At 37.1% G+C, this 27,699-nt stretch overlaps 1 protein-coding gene across 22 annotated transcripts in view; it reads right to left on the minus strand.

The window, feature by feature from the left end:
- Window positions 1-27,699, minus strand: part of RYR2 (ryanodine receptor 2) — a 788,912-nt gene that overhangs the window by 198,417 nt on the left and 562,796 nt on the right. For all 22 annotated transcript variants that reach the window (XM_063790296.1, XM_063790294.1, XM_063790292.1 and 19 more), the window contains 9 exons: window positions 26,076-26,302; window positions 22,234-23,038; window positions 19,591-19,791; window positions 13,225-13,330; window positions 11,333-11,476; window positions 9,078-9,351; window positions 5,616-5,730; window positions 3,488-3,620; window positions 2,202-2,305 (listed from right to left, as the gene is read on the minus strand). In XM_063790296.1, coding sequence (XP_063646366.1) covers window positions 2,202-2,305; window positions 3,488-3,620; window positions 5,616-5,730; window positions 9,078-9,351; window positions 11,333-11,476; window positions 13,225-13,330; window positions 19,591-19,791; window positions 22,234-23,038; window positions 26,076-26,302 — 2,109 coding nt within the window. The remainder of the gene's footprint in view (window positions 1-2,201; window positions 2,306-3,487; window positions 3,621-5,615; window positions 5,731-9,077; window positions 9,352-11,332; window positions 11,477-13,224; window positions 13,331-19,590; window positions 19,792-22,233; window positions 23,039-26,075; window positions 26,303-27,699) is intronic.

Here is a 27,699-nt window from a genome sequence, read left to right on the forward strand (position 1 = left end):
ATAGTGAAGCAAGAGAACCAATGTGCAATAAACTCATCTATTTGAAGTATAAATTCAATGAGCTTTGAGAGATGTAGACATCTGTGAGAACACACCATAATCAAGACGCAGAACATTGCCGTCACTCCTCAGAGCTCCCTGGGCTCTTTGCAGTCCCTTTCTCCCCACACACCTAGTCCCAGACAATCGGTTTTCTCTCACTACAATTTAGCTTGCATTTTCTGGGACACTTGTACACATAACCACGCAGCATGTATCTTTCTGTGCCTGGCTTCTTTCGCTCAGCATATGATTTTGGGATTCATTCACATTGTAGCATATGTCAGTAATTCATTCTTTTTTATTGTGGGATGACATTTCACCGTATATGGGTATATCACAGTGTTATTTATCAACTAATACATTGATGATCAGTATTCAAGTTGTTTGCACTTTTTGGCTATGACGAATAAAGCTGTTAGAAACATTCATGCCCAAGTCTTTGTGTGGACATATATTTTCCTTTCTACTGGGTAAGTTGTTAGCAGTGGAAAGGCTAGGCATATAGTTTATGGTAGGTGTATGTTTAATTTGTTAAGGAACTGCCAAACTGCTTTCCACACTGGCTGTACCATTACTCATCACAACAGAAGTAGAAGAGAGTTCTAGCTGCTCCTTGTCCTTCTCAGCATTTGGTATTATCAACTGCATTAGTATTGGCCATTTTAATGAGTGTGTAGATTAAAAGATTTTAAGTACTATACAGGGGAAACATGTCCTGAGGTGCCTCAGAGATGCAAGACTTCATGATCCTGGACTGGTATGTCAGGAGGATTTGGGGAAGAGTTTCACTCTTTCATGTCTTCAACAGCCATGCACTAAGTGTCTACCCAGTGCTGACACTGTTCTCTAAAGGCGGGACAAAGCAGTTAACAACAGAGGAAAAACCACTCTGACCTCCCTGGCTTGACATTATAGTAGGGGATGAATTTTTAAAAATACATAACTACATAGAGTTTGATTAAATATATTTATTTTACATACAATTATCTTAATATATATTTAAAATATGTTTCTATAAATATAAATAAAATGAAAGTATATATTTGTGTACATAATATACAAATATTTACATTTCCAATGGTTGAAAATAAAGCAGTAAAGGAAACAGGAAGAGTTTAAGGAAGTGGAGAAAAGGTTTCAATTTTACATAGCATGGATGTGGAAGAGCTGATCAAGAGGGTGACTTTGGAGCATTGACTGAAAGAATGCCGACAAAGAGCCATGATGGTATCTTGGGTAAGGATATTGCAGATGGTTGGACTAGCAGGTGCAAAGGCCCTGAGGCTGAGCACGGTTGGCGTGTTCCAGCTACAGCAAGGGGACGAGGGTGGCTGAAGCAAAGAAGAGAGAGTGCAGGAAAGCCGTAGGAGATGAAATCAGGCTGGTATGTAGGAACAGATGATGTAGGAGCTATTGCAACATCTTTGATTTTTACTGGGAGTGAGATAGAAAGCCTTTGGGGAGTACTGGATGGAGGATTGGCATGATCTTTTTAAGAGGGTCACTTTGGCTGATAAGGGAAGAACAGATGCCAGGTGAGCAAGGAAAAAAGTCAGGTGACTACTTGGAATGCTATTGCAACTACAATACAGGGAAAGTTTCTCTAAATGCTGGTATACACATGTGTGGCTTAGTATCCTTAGAGTGCATGGCTTTACTATATCGCTGATGCTTTGTGCTCGAATAAAGTATATGTGATATAAAATGTACACATGAGATGTCAAAATAACCTTTTTAAAAACTGAAGTGTATGATTAAGTCAAAAGTGGCAGCAGATATCATGAAAAGAAAAAAACACATAAGAATACAGATACAGAACGTTGGTTCTCGTTCCATAGAAAAATGTTTGTGATCAGAGAAAATTCATTTTTTCAAATGTATTGTTCTTCATAACTTCTAACTACAATATAATGTATAGTAGAATTATATACAATGTAATATATAACATTATATAGTGTGCAATGTAAATTATAATATACTTTAATTCTAATATCACTAGAACATATTGTGTTGGTGCAAAATTAATTGCGGTTTTGGCCATAACGTCACATTGCAAAACCACAATGACTTCTGCACCAACCTTACTTATATTTAAAATATTGAGAAAACCATGAAAAAGCATAATTCAGACAAACACACAGGGCAGGAACATTGCTCACCTTTTCTAGATCCGGCTCACGCAGAGCTAATGCTAGTTCATTATTATCCATCACCGAAGCTGCAGCCACATCCAGTGGTGTTGAACCTCTCATAGCTGGGGAGGCTATTAATTCAAATGAAGATGAAATATAACCTGGATCGTGCTGTAACTATAAACTCCATACAAAAATATACTACCTCTTAAAATTTAATTTCTAAACACCATCCATAGTGTATTAATCTACATTGATTTACATTAAAGTTTAATTTTTACGTATTTTGAATTGACAAATAAAAATTGTATATATTGTGTACATGTTTTGAAATATATGTATACTTTATGGAATGACTCAATTGAGCTAGTTAACACACGTATTACCTCACATACACTTTTGTGTGGTGAAAACACTCAAAATCTACTCTGGCAGCGATTTTCAAGAATATTATACATTGTTATTAACTATAGTCACCATGCTGTATAATAGAGCTTTTGAACTTATTCCTTCTATCTAACTGAAATTTTGTATCCTTGAACATCTCCCCAACCACTCCCCCCCACACCTGGTAACCTCATTCTACTCTCTGTTTCTATGAGTTCGACTTTGATTTTAGAGTCCACATGAAAGTGAGATCATGTGGTATTTGTCTTTCTACACGTAGCTTATTTCATGTAATGTAATATCCTCCAGGTTCATCCATGTTGTTGAAAATGACAGGATTCCCTCTTTTTTTAAGGCCAAACAGCATTCCATTGTGAATATGTACCACATTTTTCCTATCCATTCATCTGCTGATGAACACTTAGGTTGATTCCATATCTCAGCTATTGTGAATAATGCTGCAATGACCAGGGAAGTACACGTATCTCTTCGACATACTGATTATTCATTTCCCTTGGATATATATACCCAGAAGGAAAACTGTTAGATCATATGGTAGTTCTATTTTTAATTTTTTGAGGAATCTCCTTAATGTTTTCTAAAATGGCTGTATTTACATTCCCACCAACATGTATAAGGGTTCCCTTTTCCCCACACCCTCGCCAACACTTATTACGTTTTGTCTTTTCAATAATAGGCATTCTAACAGGTGTGAGGTGATAGCAGCTCACTGTGGTTTCAATTTGCACTTTGCTGATGATGAGTGATGTCGAGTATTTTTTCATATACCTATTGGCCAACTGCCTGTCTTCTTTTGTGAAATGTCTATTCAGGTCCATTGCCCATTTTTTAACCAAACGTTTGCTTTTTAAATGTAATATTATATTATTTCAACCTTAAAGATGAAATAAAAGTCATTTACTTACCAAGACCAACACTGCTGTTTTCCAGTAAATAACTGAGATGATCAAACATAGCTTTTTGATTCTGCCTACTTATACGACAGAAGTAACAGAGAAAACGGCAACAGTTGGCCACCATCTTGGGAAAGGTGATTTCCTACAGATAAAGCATGTCATTAGCTGCTGAAAGCAAACAATCTTTATAAAATTGAGTTCATACGTTGAGGTCTCAATCACATCGTCAATCCCCGTGTGTCCATGTGTGTGCCAAACTTCAGATACCAAAGATCTCCAAATGTGCAGACTACGATTTGCCTCGTCCGTGAGTCAATGAAAATCAAGCCTGGCACTAATTCAGAAACTTCATTACCATGGATGGGTTAGAACAGAAATTGACTTATTACTCCATTCTCAAAGGTGAAAGGCAGATTCATTTGTGATGCCTCACTACCGCTATCAGCTGTGCTTCCATGGTAAATGATGCAATCTCTTTGATTCTGTTAGAATAATATGGATAATAATACTTGCTTTAGGTAAGGGGCAGGGGAGTGAATTCATTGAGCTGATTTCTGAAAAATATATAGTTCAGTATGTGGCACATATAATAGGATGTTCTTATCAGTATTAATATTAGTAGAATTACTGATTCCAGGGATTTACAACCTCCCTGATTTGCACCTCATGAGATGATTTCCTGGACTGGAAGGCCTGCATGTTTGACCCCACCAAACACATCTTCCTTGAGACCAAATATTATCATAGTTTACCCCAGATACTCTCTGGAGTTCTTCTGTAATAAAGTACAGTATATTATGATATCCTTCTAAGCCTGTCTAACTGGTAAACAGACTGATCATATGAAGTATAGGCTTATTTCAATATTGTGAAAAATACATCCTGAGATTTAAAACATCAAAACATATTTTCATACCAGAGGTTATAAAATTATACTGATTATATAAAGTTTTTAAAATTATACTACCATACTAATTTGGTTTTTGATACCATTAAGTTGTGGTTACTTAAAAGTTCACTTTAGGCCCGGTGTGGTGGCCCACGCCTGTAATCCCAGCACTTTGGGAGGCCAAGGCAGGCAGATCATGAGGTCAGGAGATCGAGACCATCCTGACTAACATGATGAAACCCCATTTCTACTAAAAATACCAAAAAAAATTAGCAGGGAATGGTGGTGGGCGCCTGTAGTCCCAGCCGCTCGGCAGGCTGAGGCAGGAGAATGTCGTGAACCTGGGAGGTGGAGGTTGCAGTGAGCTGAGATCACGCCACTGCACTCCAGCCTGGGCAACAGACCGAGACTCCGTCTCAAAAAAAAAAAAAAAAAAGAATTCACTTTAGAATTCTGCAACAAATACATCCAAGAGTATTATCATCAAATCTCAATCTGGATTGGAAATTAAGTGAAACCAACCAATGTCTGTGTCATGGAGGACGGTGGAGTCTGAAGAACATGCTTGTGCCATGGACTGGTAACGTGATGAGAACTGAATTACAATTCAAAATTTTAAAATAAATTAATACATAGAGTAATTTTTATGTTTCTAAGTTTCTAAATATCCCCTAAATGAGATACTTCAGTTTCTAAATATCCCCTAAAAGAGAATAATTTAGGAGGCCAAAAATTACACAGTATAAGACAGGAAATTTTTATCAAAATCAAGGAAAAAAAAACTAGTAGTACATTCAACTCCCTAAGGTTTGTGTGTTTTTTTCAAAAAGTCTTCTTTAAAAACAGTCATCCTAAGAGGATTTAAGAAATTCTCATTAAGAATCTGCAATCTGGGCTGGGTGCGGTGGCTCACGCCTGTAATCCCAGCACTTCGGGAGGCCAAGGCGGGCGGATTACGAGGTCAGGAGATCGAGACCATCCTGACTAACACGGTGAAACCCTGTCTCTACTAAAAATACAAAAAATTAGCCAGGCATGGTGGCGGGCGCCTCTAATCCCAGCTCCTCGGGAGGATGAGGCAGGAGAATGGCGTGAACCCGGGAGGCGGAGCTTGCAGTGAGCCGAGATCGTGCCACTGCACTCCAGCCTGGGCGACAGAGTGAGCCTCTGTCTCAAAAAAAAAGAATCTGCAATCTATATACTCCAGGAGATGATACTAAATAGCATCTCAGGAATCAAAGATGTTACCTTGGACTCTCCACCTCCAAGGACGTTCACCATGACCTCCATCACAGTCTCGTGCATCCCCAGTGCCCTCATAAGATTAGGGTGCTGGTAAAACACTTTGTTATTCATAATATCCCTAGAAAGGACAATGGACGTATGGGGTAAAGCTCAGAGCAACATCTAAATAGTTAACCAAGTTCCTCATAAATCTTTTAGAAATAATTTATGTGAGTTGAAAAGTAAAAGCAATCACAGTAGTTAATAAGCCACAAAAATTAATGAATGTAATTGTTTTCCTCAAAAATATTGATAATTTACCAAAATTGGTTGACGAATGTCTATTCTTTTCCATTGTAATAAACATAGTAAATATGTAAACAGTTAAAATGAAACATACTTTGGACACATCATTCCTAATTTTATGGATATCCAACCATGAGTCCAACCTTCTTTTGGATAAAAATATGAATTAGTGTTATACCATGTTTATATAAAAATTCTTCATATATAAGTATCTCTGCTTTTCATATATATGCTGTTGCTAGTATTTATATATGCTGTTGTTAGTATTACATTCAGTATTTGTGTATATAATTACAACAGTGTTATTTCTTATTGCATTCATATTATCATTCTGACAAATACTTAAAAGGATTCATATTCTCCAAGAGAAACTGAGTATACATGAAGTCCAGGTACAAGTAATCTAACTCATTAAAACGGACATCCAGTTTCAAGAAACGGTGTTAGGTGATACCTAAAATGTCTCGTATTATCATTACTGCATTACATATTCTTGTAATATGTGTGTCAAGGTATTCCTAAGGGTCATAATGTTCAGGAGAAAGTATCATTCACTGCAAATAAAGAGCTCTGTTGATTTCTATTTTAACATGAATCAAATCGATGCCAAGAGTCTATTCTATAAAACATTTTCTTGTTAGATCTAGAGCAAGAATATAACATACAGCCTATGAGAAAATTGAAACTTCTCTTCAAATTAGTTTCCTTTAACTGAATTACTCGCCTATTCATTTAGTCATATGCAAAACTTTAGTTACTCTGGCTATATCAAGAAAGTGGGGTAGTATGATTTTTGCATTTATTATTTTTAATGAACAGGGCTTTTAGATAGCATAGGTCAGAAAAACAACTTGATGCCCAAGGCTAATATGGGTCTGACTTATTTCATGCCAGAACAAACTAAGGTAAACAAAGGCAGCTTTTTCTTTTTATTGTCTCATTAATTCAAATCTTTGAATGAAGTAAAGTGATTTTAAAATCTCATTTGCTTTTAGTTTTGGGTAAATTAAATAGCAGTCAGGCTGTCATTTACTAAGAATCTCTCTGTGTTAAATATTTTGAATACCACAAAAAGAAGCATTTTGTTTTTTAACATCATTTTGAGTTTTATCACTAATGAATGATTTACTTTTTAATGGCACATATTACTGGTGTGTGTTAAGAAAGAATATGATCTCCATTTTCTGGAAGGCTTTCTTTTTCATTTGGTTAATTAAGATAACCTCTTATGAGAGGCTTCCTCGGGTTAGATTTAAATATTAGTACTCAAATAAGACCTATGCTCATACAATTATAAAGACTCTAATGTTTGCTTTTCTCAATTGGCTTTTTTGCTTTCCCTCTCTGTCCCATTAGTATATTTATTTTTAGTGTGCAACAATTATGAGTTTTTAATAGAACCTTTCATCCATTTTTATAATTTTAAATACTTAATAGGTCCATGAGCAATACGCAATATTGTTTTCTGAGTTAAAATGTATAGAAATGATATGAAACAATCTGTATCATTATACACTTGTTTTCTTCCCTCAGGATTGTATTTGAGTTCTGTCAAAGAAAAACCTGGTATTCCATTTTATTCATTTTTTTCAAAGAATTAACTCTAAGTTTCTTTGATCAATTTTATTGTTTGTTTTGGTCTATTTTATTCATGTAGCAGTTACCTTTATTATCTCCTCTTTTGCCTCATATCTATGTAACTACATCAGCTTTTTTTTCTGCTAAATATTTGTCTTCTAATCACTGTTTAACATCCTATCTTCCAGAATTCTACATTTTTATGTTTAGATATTGTTCTTAATGAACATCATAGAGCTTAATATATATATAATTTTTATCTTTGTTATGATTTTGATTCCATCTTATTTTTTCTTTATTTTTAAAAATATTTTAGATATTTAGGGGGTGCAAATACAGATTTCCTGCATGCATATATTGTGTCGTGGTGGAGCCTGGGCTTTTACTGTACCACAAAAAAACAGCCTGGGCTTTGGTTGTACCATCACCTGAGTAGTGAACACTACTCAATAGGCAAATTTTCCATCTTATTTTCAAATCCCCGAACTATACAAGCTTATTATTAATGATTGCTTAGATTTATACATGTATAAATCAGTAGTATACTCAATAAAACGTGTTGCATCCCATTCTTTTTCTCTGAATTCCGTTTTCTTCTCCCTAATGTATATATTAACATTTAGCATAAAAATTTTAGAAGGTCTTCCGATGAGGGACTGCAAGTAAATATTCTGAAATATCTTTGTTTTATCCTCACTCTTGAATATGGGGTGTTAACTTTAACCCCCAAATCCACATGAAATGCAAGCTCATGATGCTGAATTCTCAGAAAAGTTGTTCCCCCTACCCCTTCTTTTTCCAAGGCCCAATAGATAAAGACAAGCTTCCTTATCATTTCCTGTTCATATTTCCCACTACCCACCTTGGATTTCAATGTGTTTTTTTATTTTTTTAATGTATTAAACACCACACAGACCTATGGATCAATGTGTTTTTACTGTCCTATGTTTTTATATATTATTGTACATTACTATGAGACTTAAAAAAAAACACTGAATGATATTGGCTGTGTGCCACACTGTAAAATTAGTCTTATTTCATTACTGAGCAACTTTCTAATTTAGCTTTTGTTTCTATCTCTAAAATGTGGCACATATACACCATGGAATACTATGCAGCCATAAAAAAGGATGAGTTCACGTCCTTTGTAGGGACATGGATGAAATTGGAAATCATCATTCTCAGTAAACTATCGCAAGAACAAAAAACCAAACACCGCATATTCTCACTCATAGGTGGGAATTGAACAATGTGAACACATGGACACAGGAAGGGGAACATCACACTCTGGGGACTGTTGTGGGGTGGGGGGAGGGGGGAGGGATAGCATTAGGAGATATACCTAATGCTAGATGACGAGTTAGCGGGTGCAGCGCACCAGCATGGCACATGTATACATATGTAACTAACCTGCACATTGTGCACATGTACCCTAAAACTTAAAGTATGATAATAAAAAATAAAAAAAGAAAAGCTATTTAGTATAATAATCGTATAATCCAGACAATATATTTTTATCAATGTAGTTAATGTACTACTCTATAGGTATAACAATTAGAAAACATTTACAAGACAAAGGGTTGTAGTAGTTAAATAATTTACCCTAATCCACGAATCATAAGCTTCTCTTCTTCTTTGCCCATTCTCACACTCAGCAGGGACCGAATCTGACCAAGGGATGCCAGCAGGTTGATGGTGTCCTCCACGGACACACCATTTATCGTGTAGGTCTTTGGCAGGGCCCGAACAAGACCCCCAATGCCGTCATACTGCCGATGGAGCAACACAAACATGGCCCTCACCAGCTCGGGGTCTTCAATGACAGACTCCTGAGCCCATCGGACCATGGTCTCAGAGATCAGCTGCTGCAGAGTGGCTGCAAAGTCATTGTGGATATTTTTTAAAAGAAAAATAAGAGAAGACAAATCAGTTGGACATTTCAAGTCCATATCCTGTACCCCCAAATTGGTATTTCTATTTGTACCAGACTTGAAAAGGCTCTAGATATTCTTTGAAGAAAATAACCTTCACTGGATGATACATATTTCAATACAGATCAGTTACAATCATGCAAAGATAAAAAAAATACAAATCTTTCTTTAAAAATCATTCTTATAATTAAATAAGCTATAGTTATATCACTTTTTCAAAATTACCATTGGCAATTCATATGTAATTGAAGGTATGGCAATTAATATAAGGTGTCCTACTACTTTTATTTGTTTTGTTCTATTATTTTCTTCCCAGAAGGCCTGATATCATTTATCCTTATAAAGTTCAGTCACGGACATTCAAAAAGGTATGTTTATCCAACTGTCTCCTCAGTTGAGTCATTTGCACTAGTGACTACATCTAATTATGTTTTCACTTAAAGTTGTATCCATATTTGTCATTTAAAATGTCTTCAAAAGGATTTGATTGTGAATTTATATTAAAGCAAAAAGTTACTACATACACAGAAAATTACTTTGCAATGTAACATGAAACATAGTAAATGTAAAAGCAATAGAAACATCCAAATCTTTTCAAATAAACAGTGAAATTACCAAAATTAAGTGGGGTGACCAATTCATGCACAATGAGGCACTTAATCCTAGTGTTAATATGCTGGCTGACTTTCAAATTAGGCTGTTTTACTTTCATCTGGAAATTATTTAAGCAAAAACAAAAACTACCATTTTTAACCAAATACAAAATGCAAATAAAATGCCAATATATTCCCCTATATCTGAAAACCACACTGTCATTTTAACCACTCAAGATCATAAACTTGATAATAATAGAAAGTGATTCATAAGAAACGTTGAACTCTGGCCATGCACAGTGGCTTACTCCTGTAATCCCAGCACTTTGGGAATCTGAGGTGGGTGGATTGCTTGAGACCAGGAGTTCAACACCAGCCTGGCCAACATGGTAAAACTCAGTCTCTACTAAAAATATAAAAATTAATCAGGCGTCTTGGTGCATGCCTGTAATTCCAGCTACTCAGGAGGCTGAGGCAGGGAAGCAGAGGTTGCAGTAAGCTGAAAATGCACCACTGCACTCCAGCCTGGGTGATGGAGCGAGACTGCCTCAAAACACAAAAAAAAAAAAAAAAAAGAAAAGAAAGAAACATTGAACTCTGATTTTAAAGAAAACTTGACTCAAATTTGTGATTGTGACACTGAAGAATAAATTTAGAAGTAACTGTATGAATAAAGGTTTTCTGTTGTAAGTCAAAAAAAAATTGCTGTAAAAGTTTTCGTAAGTTTATTTTTTTTATTTCAGGGAAAGCTATTAACAAACCATTGCTGCATCTTAAAATCAACGCAGTCTTAGAAGTGAAGTAAAAAGTAGGCTGGATCCCTCAGACCTACTCAGAGTGCTGTGCCCGAGGCACTCACAGCCCAAGGGTGCTTATTATTCTGAAATAGGAAATGGATCAACCAGAAGTATATAACAGTTTAGGAAATATTTCAGAACCAAAATATAAAGACAATATCTGTTTAAATTTTAAGAAAAAAGTTTAATTTGATGCAATAATATTTGAAAATTGACCTCATATTTAGATACGAAGGCTAAATTACTATACTTCCTTTTAACTTTCTCTTTATGGTCTCTGATAAAATACCTAAATTTCTAGTTCTCTATGGAGACCATCCATCCTTATCATGCTTCTACCTCTCAGTCTGTTGCTATACACATAGACTGATGCTGCTGTTTATTTCTGGGAGCTACAGGCATCTACTTAAGAGTCTGATTCTTGGAAGTTGCAAACTCAATTATCTCACTGGCTCATCCAGTAAAACATTCGTTCAAAGGATGAGTTAAGTGTCAGCAGTTGGGTCATTCTGCCAATGCCCTCTCATACTGCTTACAGGACTTTTTGGAGTCACTCTCAACTGGTTTTTCTGCTTGCTTCTTCTTCAGATATGTCACCTTTTCTACCAGGGATAGCAGACGCCCTCTGATTGTTAAATCACTGTTTCCATCCAGAGACCCATCTTCATCCAGCTCAATTCCTAGTATGAAAAAACAGAGAGGCAGAAAAAAATATTTAAAGAATACACTTGGGCAAATAATTCTGAGGCCTTGTAATTTCTTTCATGCACAACTTAGAGCAATGTTAAAAACATCTGACATTAAGTTAAGCAATCTTGCTTACCAGCCCTCATAAATAACATTCACTGGTCAGCCTCTTTCCTTCCTCTCTGTTTTTGTTCTATTCCTGTGGGCTCAGGGCTGTCACCCAGAACAAAATATAACACTGAGTAGAGACCAAAAAGACTCTCTTAAGGGCAAAGATCAATTCTGCTATTTGGGCTGACCCTTGGGCATCTCGGACTTCAGATACTGTCTGCCTAGACTTACAGTCCAGCCCTGCCTACACCATGCCCCCCAGACTTTAATTCTCCTCTCTTGCCTCCAAAAATTTTAGCAGTATTTCGGTTAGTTGAGAAACAGAGAGAACAGGCATAATTAGGTACCCTAAACCAGGGAATGCTTTATATCTGAAGCAGTAATTCTAAAGGTTTAAAGTATCCCTGTATTTCTAGGGATACTTGTAGAAAAAAAAAATATATATATATATATATACACACACATACATACACATTTCTACAAGGGATATTTGTAGAAATATATATATATATATACACACACATACATGTACACACACGTAGTATAATTTTCTGGGAGTCATTTAGTGGTACTTCATTCATAAACCAAATTAATATGCAAAGTGGTGTTTTTATTATCTTCATTAAAATAAGATAACCACCGGTTAAAGCAGTGGCATTATTTTTATCTATAACTTTAAAAACAGCTGGTTCATTTTCTTTCATTGAATCTTCAGACCTTATCCACACCATTGCATAAAGGAATAAAAACACACACACGTCCAGAATACCTAATCAATTCCATTCTTAAAGTTCTTAGAATAAAAGGAGGGGAGACTTCCCTTAACAGATTTGGATTACTGACATAACAACTTAATGTAGGGTTTCCATAGGCATTCACTAATTTCAAAAGTTATAGTCTACATTTTCTAGAAAGTACTCCCTCAACTGCTTTAAATACAACTGTTTGTGATCAAATTTCTTTCTTACATGAGAAAAAAACAGCTTCATTGAGGTTACTATAAACGAAACTGTACATATTTTATCTATGCAATATGAGCTTGGACACATGCATCCATCTGTGAAACCATCACCACCACCAGGAACAGATGTAAATCCATCACCTCTAAGTTTCTTAGCACCTCTTTGTTTTGGGGGGTTTTGTTTGTTTGTTGTTGTTTTAAGAATACTTAACATGACATCTACCCTCTTAACAGAATTTTAAGTGCACAATACAGTATTGTGAACTAGAAGCACCCTGTTGTGCCATGGATCTCCAGAATTCATTCATCTTGTATAACCGAAACTTTGTACCCATTGACTAAACCAACCTTAACCTCCCTGCCAGAGGCACCCGGCCACATGTCCCCCTTCCCATTTCCTGCCACTAATGGAAAGAGGAAAAAGAGAGAAAGAATTTTGGTCATCTTCTGCTCAGTTTAACTGCCTCTCTGATTTCTCTATCCCTCAGGACTCCCCACATAGGGACAGTTATTTTGCCATTTTGCCATAATAATAAATGTTTTTATATGACTTTCTAACAGGTATCGTGTGTATTCGTGAAAGTATTCGCATATACACTTAATTTTGTCTCAGGATATATGGATTAAAAACATACAATTAATAAGAGCTTTTAATCAAAAAGACCTTACCACAATGTGTCATCAAATCTTCATGGAAATCCAATAGTTGGTCACGAATTTCTTCTGGACATGGACATTCACTTTTGTCATCCTTAAAATTGAGAAGCATATTGATCTGAAAGTTTGAAAAACAAGAAAGAGGAAGAAGGAGGAAGAAAAGAAAGGTGAATTCAAGAATGGCACAGCAGGGCCGGGCAGAGTGGCTCATGCCTGTAATCCCAGCACTCTGGGAGGCTGAGGTGGGCAGATCACGAGGTCAGGATTTTGAGACCAGCCTGGCCAACATGGTGAAAACCCATCTCTACTAAAAATACAAAAATTACTTGGGTGTGGTGGTGCATGCCTGTAGTCCCAGCTACTCAGGAGGCTGAGGCAGCAGAATTGCTTGAACCTGGGAGGTGGAGGTTGCAGTGAGCCGAGATTGTGCCACTACACTCCAGCCTGGGTGACAGAGTGAAACTTTGTCTCAAAAAAAAAAAAAAAGAAACAAAGAAACAAAGAAAGGCACAACTACCACAAAAGCAAAAATGCTCAAAATCTCTGATTGTTCATAAATTATTCCTCCACAGGTGTCCATCACACAATCCAACCAGTACCGCAGAATAAATCAAATCATCCATAGCTTAACAAGGTACAAAATAGTCATATAATGTTTCTTCCTCTTTCTCAATTCCACAATATGTTAGACTCTTGTATACTTTAAGAATTCTTAACTAAGAGATCTAAATGCTATTTTTAAAAAGTATTGTATATGCTTATCCTAAATTTCCATTATTTTCTAGCTAACATCTCTATTGAACATTTATTGAATATTTACAAGAACTCTTTTTGAGAAGAACACAGACACAAAGAAGAAGGAAAAATATAATTGAAAAGTAACACAGGTTTGAGTATCCCTTATCTGAAATGCTTGGGGCCAGAAGTGTTTCAGATCTAGGATTTCTTTTTCAGAGTTTGGAATACAATCATCCTTTAGTATCCATGGAGGATTGGTTCCAGGACCCTCCATAGAGATGAAAAGCCACAGACAATCAAGTCTTCTATATGAAATGGCACAGAAATTGCATATAACCTATGTATATCCTCTCATATATTTTAAATTATCTCTAAATTACTTATAATACCCAAGACAGTGCTGACACATCACTTCATTTAAGTGGATTAGACATAGTACTTGGTGCACAGCAAATTCAAGTTTTGGGTTTTGGAACTTTGTGGAATTTTTTTTTCTGAATATTTTCAATATACAGTTGGTTGAATCCATAGATGCAGAACCCACAGATAGAGAGGACCAGCTCCATTTGCATACACATGAGCTATTTTGAGGATAGAACCCAAGTCTAAAAATGAAATTCATCTATGTTTCATACACACCTTACACACATAGCCTGAAGGAAATTTTATAAAATATTTTAAATAATTTTGTGCATGAAATAAACTTTGTACTAAGTATTTATGTGTGGAATTTTCCACTTGTGGTATCATTTCAGTGCTCAAAATGTTTTGGATTTTGGAGTATTCTGGGTTTTGAATTTTCATATTCGGCATGGTTAATCTTTATAAGGGATAACTACGCTGCTGCTAACATTAATGGTTCAGTTAAACTGCGGGAAACTTTACCATTTATGTTTGAACAATACTATTAAATTTATAAATTCGGAAGAGAAAGATGCTTTCCCATAATTTTCCTTTAATAAACTATTTTAGATTTTCTTTTTGGCATTTATGTGATTTTTTTTCCCTAAACGTTTATTTTGATATAATTATAGACTTATATGCTATTGTAAGAAATAATACAGAGAGACTTCAAGGACGCTTTATGCAGTTTCCCGATTGGTAACACTTTGCAAAACTGTAGTACAATCTCATAACCAGGATAGCAACATTAGTGCAGTCAAAATAGAGGATAATTCCTTTATCTCAAAGATCCCTTCTGTTACCCTTTCATGAGCACACCCACATCCCTCTGTCTGCCCCTCATCCTTAAGTCGTGGCAACCACAAATTTGTTTTCCATCTCTATGGTTTTGTCATTGCAAGAATGTTACATAAATGGAATCATATAGTATGTATGCGTGTATTCCCATACGATCCTTTAAAAAATATTTAATTGGTAAATATTAATTGTATGTATTTATGAGGTTTCGATATATGTATACATTGTAGAAAGATTAAATCAAGATAATTAACATATTCATCAGCTCATCTACTTATCGTTATTTCAAAGGTGAGAAGAAAAAAATCCCATATTATCACCTGTAGTCAGCAGGGTGTGCCATGATAAGTAGTTTCATTCCTGGTATGGGTAATCTGTATCTTCTCTTTTTCTTTGTCGGTTGTTTTAGAGGTTTGTCAACTTTATTGCTATTTTTTAAAAACCAGCTTTTGGATCCATTTTTTCTATTGTCCTGTTTTCAGTTTCATTACTTTCTGTTATTATCTACATTAGTGACTTCTTTCTGCTTGCTTTAGGTTTATTTTACTCTTTGTTTTCAAAATTCTTGAAGTGGCAGGTCAGGTTATTGATCTGAGTGGTTTCCGCTTTTTAAATGTAAGCATCGAGTGTTATAAATTTCCCTCTTGGCCTTGCTTTAGCTGTGGCAAAAATTTTCAAATGTGATGTGTCCAATTTCTTTTAGTTTAATGAATCTTTAAATTTCTCCCCATACTTCCTCCTCAAACCATAGATTATTTGGAAGTGTGTTGTTTAGTATCTCTAAGAGTTTGGAGATTTTCCAGTTACTGTTACTGATTTCTAATTTGATAACAATGTGATAAAAAAAATGTGTATGATTTCAACTTTTAAAAATTTCTTGAGGTTATTTTATGGCCCAGGATATGTTCCATCTTAGCAAATGTTCCATGGACACTTGAAAAGAGTGTGTACCTTGTTGTTGGGTGGAGTAGTCTACAAACCTTGATAGATCTATTATTTGATGATAGTGTGGAGTTTTTCCGTGTCATAGCTGATTTTTCTGTTCAGCTGTTCTATCAACTGAGAGAGGAGTCTTGAATTCTGCAAGATAATTTTGGATTTGTCTATTTCTCCTTTCAGTTCTATCAGTTTTGGCTTCACATATTTTGCTTTGTTGTTTAATTCACATATATTTATCTTCTTGGTGGACTGACCATTATGTATTATCCTTATCTCTTTGGTAATTTTCTGTGCTCTGAAGTCAACTTTATGTAACATAGCTACTCCTGCTTTATTTTGATTAATATTTTAATAATACATATTCCTTTAACTTTTCCATTTTAATCTGTATACATTATTATATTTGAAGTGAGTTTCTCCTAGCAAGCATATAGTTAGATTGAGTTTTATAAATTCACTCTGCCAATTTCTTGTAATTGGTATATTTAGATTATTTATATTTGTGTAATTATTGATATGCTATGACTTCAGTCTGTCATTTCACCTGTGGTTTGGTTTGTTCTGATTTATTTTTACTGACTTGCTATGCATTACTTGAACAATATTTAGAATCCTATTTTGATTTATCTGTGGTACTTCTCAGTGTATCTCTTTGTACAGCTTTTCTAGTGCTTGCTCTGAGTATTATTTTATATACATACCTAACATACAGTCTACTGGTATTGATGGTGTACCAGATGGTACAATGTCAACACCAGTAGACTTCAGTTTGAGTGAAGGATAGAAACCTTATCTCCCTTTATGTTCCTTTATTCTCCTCTGTTTATAATTTTTAAATATTCCCTATACACATATTTAGAAACACATCAGTTTAATGATTTTTGCTTCAACCATCAATCATAAATTAGAAAACTCCAGAGAATAAAAGTGCACTGTATTCACCATATGACAACATTTCCCAGTTTTAATTTCTTCCTTTCTGAATTTTCCAAATTTCCTTCATTTTTCATTTTCCTTATATTTAAAGAACTTCCTTTAGCATTCTTTTAGGGTAGGTCTGCTGTAGTCAAATTCTTACAACTTCCTGTCATTTGAGAATGTCTTGATTTCCCCTTCGCTCCTGAAGAGTATTTTCAAAGTACATAGAACTCTGAGGTGATAGTCTCTTCTTTCAGCATTTGAAAATTGTTGTGCCACTTCCTTCTGCCCTCCATACTTTCTAATGAGAAATCTGCTGTCACTCAAATTGTTTCTCCCCCTGTAGGTAGTGTCATTTCTTTAAAGACTCTGTCTTTAATTTTTTCAGAAATTTGACTATGATGTGTCTCGGTAAAGATTTATGTTTATCCTATACGGAATGTACTCATCTTCTTGAATCTCTCACTTCATATTTTTTACTGAACTTGAAAAGTTTTCAGCATTATTTTCTTCAGTTCACCCTCTTTCTCCTATCCTCTGAGACTCCAACATCACAAATGTTAGATCTTTTGTTATATTCATCTTCATCTTTTCTTCAGATGGGGTAGTTGATATCACCCTCTCTTCAGTTCACTGATTGTTCCTTCTTCTCCCTTCATTCTGCTTTTAAGCCCATTCATTGAGTTTTAAAATTTCAGTGATTATATTTTTCAGATTTAAAATTTCCATTTGGTTCTTTGTCATATATTTTGTTTCTCTGCTGTTGAGGCTTTCTATTTCTTTTCCATTTTGAAGGAATTACAGGGCGATTGCTTTCAAAACTTCATCAGATAATTTTAACATCTTTGTTATCTCAGTGTTGGTGCTTATTGATTGGTTTTTTCATTCAAGTTTTCCTTGGTTCTTCACACACATGATTTTTAATTGAAATCTCAACATTTTGAGGATTATGCTAGGAGCTCTGGGTCTTATTTACAACTCTGTTTCACCTGGTTTCCTCTGACCCCATCCAGCAGGAGAAGGGCTTAGGCTATCTTATTGCTGCCAGGTAGCAGGCAAAGCCCATTTTCCCACTCAGCCTCCTTGGACATCTGGAGGAGGGAAGGGACCCTGTTACTGTTGGGCAGTGGTAAAAAGTTCTGGTTCCTCATTAGACCTGTACTGATGTGAACCTTGCTAGAAAGGTAAGAGTGTCTTGTTACTTCTCCTTCCATAACCTCTACTGATACTTTGGAAGAAATGGGCCTTGTTACTACTCAGCGGGTATAAAGTCCCAGCTCAGTCCTCTACTGGGACACCTTGTTACAGCCTGGTGAGAGTGGAAGTCAAGGTTCCCCACTCAGCCTGTGCCCAGTGTGGGTGGGGAACAGTTTTTTCTGTGGTTTTTGGCTGCAGTAGTGCAGTTATTATCTAACACATTTCTGTCTTGCTAAGCTGCCCCTTCCGTGATCCTTTGTCTAGAAAGAGGAGGCTTTTGTTGCAGCTTTTCTTGTCTATGCCCGTTGGTGTTTCCTGGTTGTCGGCTTCTTTAGCTTCAAATCTGGGATAGTTGAGGCAAAAAGAAAATCCAGGGAACTCACCACCATGTTGTTCCTTGGGTCCTGAGTTCTGTAGCCAACCTCCCTTCTTCTCTCTATCTTTCAGAGTCTTCTTATGTTGTCTTCTTTGTAATGTCCAGGGTTTTAGTTGTACTTAAAAGGAAGAATCGGGAAAAGCACATGTACTCCATCTTTCCAGAAGCAGAATTTTCCCAACAGTAGTTTAACAGAGTTAATCTGGAAGAGGCTGGACCTGTTCTCTGCTCAATAAATGCTCTTTATAACAATTAAGAAAATTCCACATCCCTTTCCTCAAAGAAATTACATTCTGGTGAGAAAAAAAAATTCTGTAATTAGTCCCTATAAACACTTTCATTCTGAGCTACCCTGGATAGAGAGGAAAATGGTAAGGGTAAGAAATCAAAAAAGACGTCTGTGAATTACATTGTTTAACACCATCCCTACGCCAGTAACTTCCCACACTCTGAGGCCCATTCTGAGGTAGATTCCAGAAAATTTACATCCCCCAACTAGCCCATTCTCTGATATAGGCAGGTGCCCTTTGTTCTGTTGTACCCTCAGAAGACCTGACTTTGGGGGTAAGCAATGAAACGAAGAAACCACAAGCAGGTAATCAGTCTTCCGGCAAGCAAGGTGTAAGAGACATGTGTTTCTTCTATGGTAGGCACAAATGGAAAGCCTCTAGCATCGAGTCCTAGGAATCAAAAATTCCTATGAGTGGAAGATGATGAAGACCCATTTGTGGTTGAAATTTGCTCCTATTTGAAGAACTTCAGACTCTGGCATATCTTGGCCTTCTCAAAGAGTTGGTGATATACCTGATATCTTCTAATAAGTCCCTCTTTTGTTTAAACTAACCAAAGAAATTCTTTTGGTGAAACTAAGAATACTAACTAAATCAACTTGATGACTTTAAACAGAACAAGGAAAACAAGACGTGTGAGTTATATAATTTTGCAAGGCAGAGATCCTGAATGACTAAAAGCCAACATAAATACGAAGAATTTTCATTTCATTTCTGTACCTGTTCTTGAGGTGGTGATCTAAATTCCTTTGTTTTCCTGGCTGTGAGTGCAGCTGACATGTTTAAGGCTTGCATGACTTCGTTGTATCGGAAACGTTGATTGTCTTGGAGCTTAGCCACAAAATCATCTGAAAAGGCTACAATGGCTTCTATCCGGTGCCGGACCTGGCAGTCACAGAGGTACTGAAGCAGTAGGCACATCTAAGAGACCATTAAAAAGACACCAAATTTAATTTCTAAATCCTTTAATAATGTGTATGAAATCATAATCTGTGGTAAACATCCTTAGTTGCCTACTCTTCTCTCTTAGAAACAGAATCCTGATTTTGTATAGGCAGCAATGTGCTCGGTCCCAGGAGATGAAACATAATTTGTATAAGCAAAAATGGCAAATAAATGTCCCTTTAGTGGATGTTAACTGATATGGTCTGGTTCTTTCCCCATGAAATCTCACCTTGAATTGTAATAACCCCCACATGTCAAGGGCGGGGCTGGGTGGAGATAACTGAATCATGAGGGTGTCTTCCCCCATGCTGTTCTCGTGGTAGTGAATAAGTCTCACAAGATCTGATGGTTTTATAAATGGGAGTTCCCCTGCACATGCCCTCTTGCCTGCCACCATGTAAGATGTGACTTTGCTCCTCATTTGCCTTTCGCCAGGATTGTGAGGCCTCCCCAGCCATGTGGAACTGTGAGTCCATTAAACCTTTTCCCTTTATAAATTACTCAGTCTCAGGTATGTCTTTATTAGCAGTGTGAGAATGAACTAATACACTTACCCTCCCAGCCTCCCTTTCAGCCACAGGTGCAATGGCCAATGAAATATATAAGGGAAAGTTTGCTAAGGGTCTTCTGGGAAAGTTATTCCATCAGTGATAAGAGACTAGAGTTCCCTTCTTTCAAAATGAGTGTAACTGGGTGATGACATGATTACTGCAGAAAGAATAAGGTGAGCATTTTAGGAAGAAAACCACAGGCTGAGGATCACAGAGCAGAAAAATATTAAGATCTGGGTTATGGATGAGATCATTGAACTGCTGTACCAATTCTAGAAATCTAAACTTAAGACAATTAAGTGGTGAATGCTCATTCATTCAGTGATTAGCTGGGTCTTTCTCCTACTGAAAACCAAAAGGATTTATAACTGAGTGAGTATGTTGGTAGAAACATTTCTAAGAGAGAATGCTCTGGCAAATTTTTAAAAAAATCTATACACTCAATACCAATTGTGATATAAATACACGACAGTGTCAAAGAGGACCTTAAAACCCTCTGTGTCACCATCTACAATATAACCATTTCTATCAGTGCTGTCTCTGAAGTAGTCACAGTGTCCAACCCCTTTTCTCCATCTCCTTTGCCCCACCCTCCTCTGAGCATGGTCTCCTAGAGTTTGGACCAGCAAGAAAGCCTCCTGACTAACCAGATACTAGATCACACTCTCTTTCCTCCCTTATCGATTTTCCTACCAGCAGCCACACTGGCCTTTTCCTGCCTCAGGACCTTTGCTGGGCTATTTGTTTTGCATGGAAAGCTCCTAGAACACCCTTCCCTGTTCCTTTTTCTTGTAACTGCTGAGCACAACTCTTAAATCTGAACTCAGCTTAAAAGTCAAAATCTCTGAGGGGTCTTCTCCCTCATCTTTCTAACAGTAATCCAGTCTAAATATTCTTTCTTTTAGTAATCCATTCTTTGCCTTCAGAGTACTTAATGCAATTAGCAATAAGATTTTTTAATGCATAAATGAGTGTATATTTCCTTAGAGGCTGTGAGATTCTGAAAGGCAGGGTTCACTTGTGTTTCCCCTAAGTGCATACCCAGAGTAAGGCTTCAGTCAATGCTGACTAAAGGAACGAGGAGCAAAAAAGCAGGTCAGCGATGCAAACATCCAATTGACTTTAATAAACAGAGGAGACATTAATAAAGGACCCTTTAGACACCTTGAGGAGCATAAAGACAGCCAGTGTGTCTGATTCCTTAAAAACATACTAAAGTGGCTGGGTGCAGTGGCTTACACTTGTAATCCTAGCATTTTGGGAGCATGAGGAGTGAGGAACACTTGAGTCCAGGAGTTTGACACCAGCCTGGGCAATACAGCGAGACCTCATTTCGACTAAAAATAAAAAAAAGTTAACTGGGCATGGTGGCATGCCTACAGTCCCAGCTGCTGTAGAAGCTGAGGTGGGAGGATGGCTTGAGCCCAGGAGTTCTAGGCTGCAGTGAGCTATGATTGCACCACCACTGCACTCCAGCCTGGGTGACTGAGTGAGACCCTGTCTCAAAAGAACAAAACAAAAGCATACTAGGGGAAAGTAAAACCTTGCTATGTGACAATGGGTGCATCTACTGGTAAACAAGTATTCTAAGGTTGGTAAGAGTGGAAATATGGGTGGAAAGGGGTATTTGATGGCTTGTATTTCAGGTATTCCAATGTAATGAAGGTAAAAAGCATCTGGGAAACAAGAGGAGATGGCTAATGAATAAGAGGGAAAAGAATAGGAAGTTAGTTAATTTTATGAAGAACTACCATTACACAGGAATGCAAAGAAATAAACACACACACACAGAAAGAAACAAAGGCATGTTCCAATACCTTAATGCTTAGCAATTCTGAAATTCACTCAAGTCTCTTGTTCTGATTACCTGCAATTTAACTGGCTCTGGCAGTTTCATTTGGAGCAGGCCTTCCTTGGGCCGCTTGCCCCCCTTGGCTTCTTCCTCACCAGCTCCTTGCAGCTTTGCATCGTCCACACTGAGCTCTTTCTCCAGCGTGTCACTCTCCTCCTCCGGAGTGGCAGCTTCTTTAAACACACTGGGCTCAATCAACTGCAAGATGTGCTTCAAGTCCTCGTTGTGAAAGATGCCCATGATCAGCAGCGTATAGAAAAGCTTGATGAGAGGTACAAAGAGGAATTCAGTAGTCCCTCCAACTGGGTCCCGGGCATGAAGACTGCCCTCTTTAACAGCTTCTGTCAGCATCTGTATGGTTTTGGACTTGAGGATGTCCAGTGGGAACTCTGGACTGTACTGGTAACATTCATTACTAATGCTTACAAAACTGGGGGAGGAAAACTGCATCCGTGGCCTGAGGGAGGTGCTGAGGCCGATCCCTGGAAGGCCGTGCTTTTTGTTCTCATCAGGGAACAGGGTGATGCTCTTCGTCTCCTCCGTCATGGGGACAATGTACTCGTTGTTCATCATGAGTCTGGCAGTGGCATAGGAGCTCAGGTGGATGTCAATCAGCAGGTCATAGTAGCCAGCACGCAGCAAACCAGGCATGTACTTGTTCTCAATGGCATAGAGGAGCTGAGGTTCATCCACATGGCTGCACAGGGCATGGGCCACCCGGTGGTTCCCAAGAGCACAGACGGCTGAGTAGAGCCGGAGGGTGTGATAGTGAAATTTCAGCAATTCCTCCTGCTCTGTCAACTCTAAGATGTCAACAGATCTGTAGAAGGGAGGAGAGTGGTAGTAAGATTAGAAATGAATGATTTTTTAAAATCTGGATCAGAGGAGAAATCAGTATGCACTGTAAATTTGAAGGAAAAAAGTTATGGGAATAGACACTGCAGGTTGAACATCCCTAATCTGAAATGCTTGGGACCAGAATTGTTTGGATTTGGGACTTTATTCAGACTTTGAAATGTTTGCATTATACTTACCGGTTAAGCATCCTGAATCTGAAAGTCTGAAATGTGAAATACCCCATTTCCTTTGAGCATTATGTTGGTGCTCAAAATGTTTCCGATTTTGGAGCATTTTGAATTTCAGATTTTTGGATTTGGGACACCCAACCTGTGTCTTCTTTTAATTTTCTATGACATGTTTAATGGCTGCATAGTACTTTTAATCATTTCTAGATGTTTACAAATTTTCTTCTACATAGAATTTGACATTCATCTAGCACCTCCTTCCTCCTCCATTGCATCTGGATCTGTGGCAAAGAGCCGAGATCGCACTCCAGACTGGGCAATGGTGAGACTCCACCTCAAAACAATAAATAAACAAACAACAACAAAAAAGCCTCTAGTGGAGAAATTTCTTTCATATGTCATTGTCATTCAATTGTTCATCAAATATCACTGAGTGCCTATTATGTATTAGCACTGTGCACTGATGATATAGTGGTGAATAATATAGACATGATTCCTGCCCCCAGGGAGCTTATATTCAACTGAGGGAGTAAACCACCCCCGCTGACCAAAATGGAGTAAATTAAACTATAAACTGTGACATGTGTTAAGGAGAAACAAAGTACACACTGACATAAATCTACCACCATTGCACACTTTAAAATATTAATGATTTGTCATGTTATTGGGGCATCAGATTCTTCTCAACTATGCTAGTTAAGACTTCCTTTTTTGGAATTTGGATTTTGAAACTCATCATATTTTTCTTTGGCTGCTAGGAAGAATGAAATTAATGTGGGCCCCAACTCTACCAGTCGGTGTGGTATAAATGACTGTGTGTCACTCTTAGCCTCAGTTTTATTTTCCTGTCCATATCTTTTCTACGGCCTGATGCCAGTGACACATTTTTATACACTCATGTTCCATATCATTTGGAAAACTGCCTCAAATCCTTTATGATCTTTAGTGAGAGTTTACATTATCCATTCACATACATATACATCTATCACAGGCAATTAATATAAACTACTGAGACAAGGTGTTATGTTGGTTTTCGATGATAGCATGCCAAAATGTTAAATTATAATGTTAAAATTCCATGCTCAGTAGAGACACAACGTTTTCCTTCATAAACAAGAATTCCTTCCCAAATGTTATGTTTGCTTTGATTGTTCGGTATTTTCTTAAAAAACATCATCAGATGAAAAATTGTGATAAAACTCTTCTCACAAAAAAAAGAATACAAAATTAAAATCAAACTGAACCATCTCAAGAGTACGTTATGAAAGATATCTAATTACTTCATGTAAAAATATGTAAATACATATGTAATACATAAAAAGAATTAACTAGCCAGATTAATTTTTCTTTGATTTTCTTTTGTTTTAAAATATCTTTGTTGAACTGTAATTTACATGCTATACAATTTACCTACTTAAAATACGTAATTTAATAGTTTTTGTATATTAATGGAGTTGTGTAACTATAACTGTAAGTTGAGTTTAGGACATTTTTATCATCCCAAACGGAATTTAGTACCCATTAGCAGTCCTGTTCCGCTCCTAGCCCTAGGTAACTACTAATCTACTTTCCGTTTCTAAAGATTTGTCTATTATGGACTTTTCAATTAAATAAGATCCCACACTAGTAGGATTCTTTCACTTAATATACTTTCGTGACTGGTTTCTTTCACTTAATATAATGTCTTCAAAGTTCTTGCATTTTGTACCATATATCAGTACTTCAATCATTTTTATTGCCAAATAATATTATATGGATATATCACATTTTGTTTATTGACTCATAAGTTGGTGAACATTTGGGGTTCCCTTTCTTTTACTATTGTTCATAATGCTTCTATGAATATTCATGTACAAGTTTTTGTGTGGACATATTTTAATTTCTCTTGGGTATATATGAGGAGTAGAATTGCTAGATCACATGTTAATGCTATAATTTCATTTTTTGAGGAACTGACAAACTGTTTTCCAAAGCATAGGTTAAATTTTAAAGATATTAAAATAAAAAATGCCAAGAACATCTAAAGATATAAAAATGGACCTCGCTTCAATAATTATTTTCAGATTAAAGACTTAAAACATACAAATATGTTTGTGCATTACTTTCATGACTTGTTTTTACTCAGTTTGTGGTTCAACATTTCAGTGGCATTTTGGGAGGGAAATCTTGGCCCAAAACTTCGAAACTTAGCTCCTTATTGATAAGAAGGCTGCTTAAATGAAATCTCTGCAATTTAATTGGCTATCATATGGAAAAACAGAAAATCATAAACAAAGCTACTCAAATACCTTTGAGAATTTATTATACTTTATGTTACTATTATTACTGCCTAGAATGCATATAAACTTGTTTCGAAGACACTCCCAGTATTTTCCCAATTTTCTTTCATTAATATCTCTTGGGATCAGTTTTTTACATCTATAAAATGAAGGGTTGAACATAGGAATCATAAGTGATTCTTATGATTCCATCTCTAATATCTCACTATTCTCTATTACAGTACTCTGCTAAGTCATAAGTCGGATTGCAGTTGCACCTGTCTGAATTTTTATTCGCCGTTGTCACTGTAAGTAACGCAAGAGTGAATGAAGAAACCATCATGTGGCATCTTCAACTACAGAATAATTTTTTTCAGTAACAAAATGGTTGAGAAATAAACTTAAACTTAGAATACACAGAATAATGACTCCATTGCCTAAAGAATTTAGATCTTTGTAAATTTCATTTTGTTTCTTTAGAACCACCCCTGCCCCGCACCACTACAGGAAGCCCCGGGCAGCAGGCTAATCCCAAGCGTCCCAATCAGAATGTCAGGGATTCACTGGGGCTGACCTGTTTTCCTCAGGGATATGAAGAGACATGAACTGCAGAGGATCCAAACACTGCACCAACCAGCCTTGGCGTTCACTTATTCGAGACACATCTACCTTCAAAAACTGGTTGGGCATTCTGCTCCACAGGACGTGTGACAGGAACTGCACGTGGAGGCGCGGGGGGCACTGCGGCACGGGGTTCTTGTGTTCACTCTTGAATAATCCCGCCGAGAGAGGCATCACATTCTAGGGGATGGGGAGGCAGAAAAAGAATAAATGTAGAACATCCCTTGGGGTTCACAAAGTAATGACTAGAATTCTGCACAGGACAGAGACAGGGAAAGTAAGATAACCCTGTGAGTCAAGCAAAGTCAACACAAGAAATCATAGAAATTGGGTTGAAAAGTTTCTGAAAGGACAAACCAGGAAATACATTGTGAGAGAGAATACCTGCACCTTCCGGGCAGTCAAACAGGTTTCGGGATGTGTCTTTCCCATATACTGAATGGCACAGAGAGAAGGCCAAGCATACCCATATATCCTTTATATTTCTTTACCAGGCTGGGACCTCCGGGAAAGCTGGCAAGTCTTTAGGGACTTTCAGTGCCAAACTTCCTGAATGACAGATAGGTCACAATCCCCTGGCTCTCTCTCTCAATGTCTGTTCTCTGTCACCCAACTCGTCCTTAAAACACTTCCTCTAGCCAGAAGTATTCCAGATAAAGCTCAACAGATAAACCTGACTACCGAATAAGAAAACAGAGTATGTTAGGCATTAACAAACATACTTATTTCTCCTCCACCTCCAGTATCATCTTCAGCCATCCTTAATTCTTTCTGTCTGGTGTCAAAGAAAGAGAGGTCTCTGCTTTGCCAAAAGCGTCTTCATTTATCTATGATCTTGACAACACCGATGCCTGCCTCTTATGGGACCATAAGAAAACCATTATCTCGTATTTCTGCATTACCTTCTATCTCTTCTTCTCCTCTAGAGCCCCCTCAACTGCATGCTGTAGACTACTTCGTCCTCAAACTGCTTTCCTATTGCCCTCTAACAATAGGGGGGAAAAATCAAGTACTGGTTTAAATACTGATGATATGCTAATGAATAAAACTAACAAAATCCCTGCCCTCATATAGCTTCCATTTTTCTCACTGAAAGTATGAAATAAAATCAATAAGTAAATTAAATGAATTAAATGGTATTTTAAAAGAGATGTCATGGGCCTGGGGGTTTGGGGGAGAGAAAGCTAGAATGGGGGAACCAGAATCGAGGGCAGCAATTTTAAATGGGGTTGTCAGAATGGGCATCATTGAGAAAGCAACATTTAAAGAAAGACTGGGCCAGGCACCACGGCTCATGCCTGTAATCCCAGCACTTTGGGAGGCCGAGGCAGGTGGATCACTTGAGGTCAGGAGTACAAGACCAGCCTGACCCACTGCTAAAAATACAAAAATTCGCCTGTAAAAAAACAAAAATGGTGGCATGTTCCTGTAGTTCCAAATACTCAGGAGGCTGAGGTGGGAGAATTGCTTGAACCTGGGAGGCGGAGGTTGCAGTGAGCTGAGATCGTGCCACTGCACTCCAGCCTGGGTGACAAGTGAGACTCTGTCAGAAAGAAAGAAAAGGGAAGGGGGGAAGG

Source organism: Pan troglodytes, chromosome 1 (assembly GCF_028858775.2).
Source record: "Pan troglodytes isolate AG18354 chromosome 1, NHGRI_mPanTro3-v2.0_pri, whole genome shotgun sequence".
Lineage (NCBI taxonomy): Eukaryota > Metazoa > Chordata > Mammalia > Primates > Hominidae > Pan > Pan troglodytes.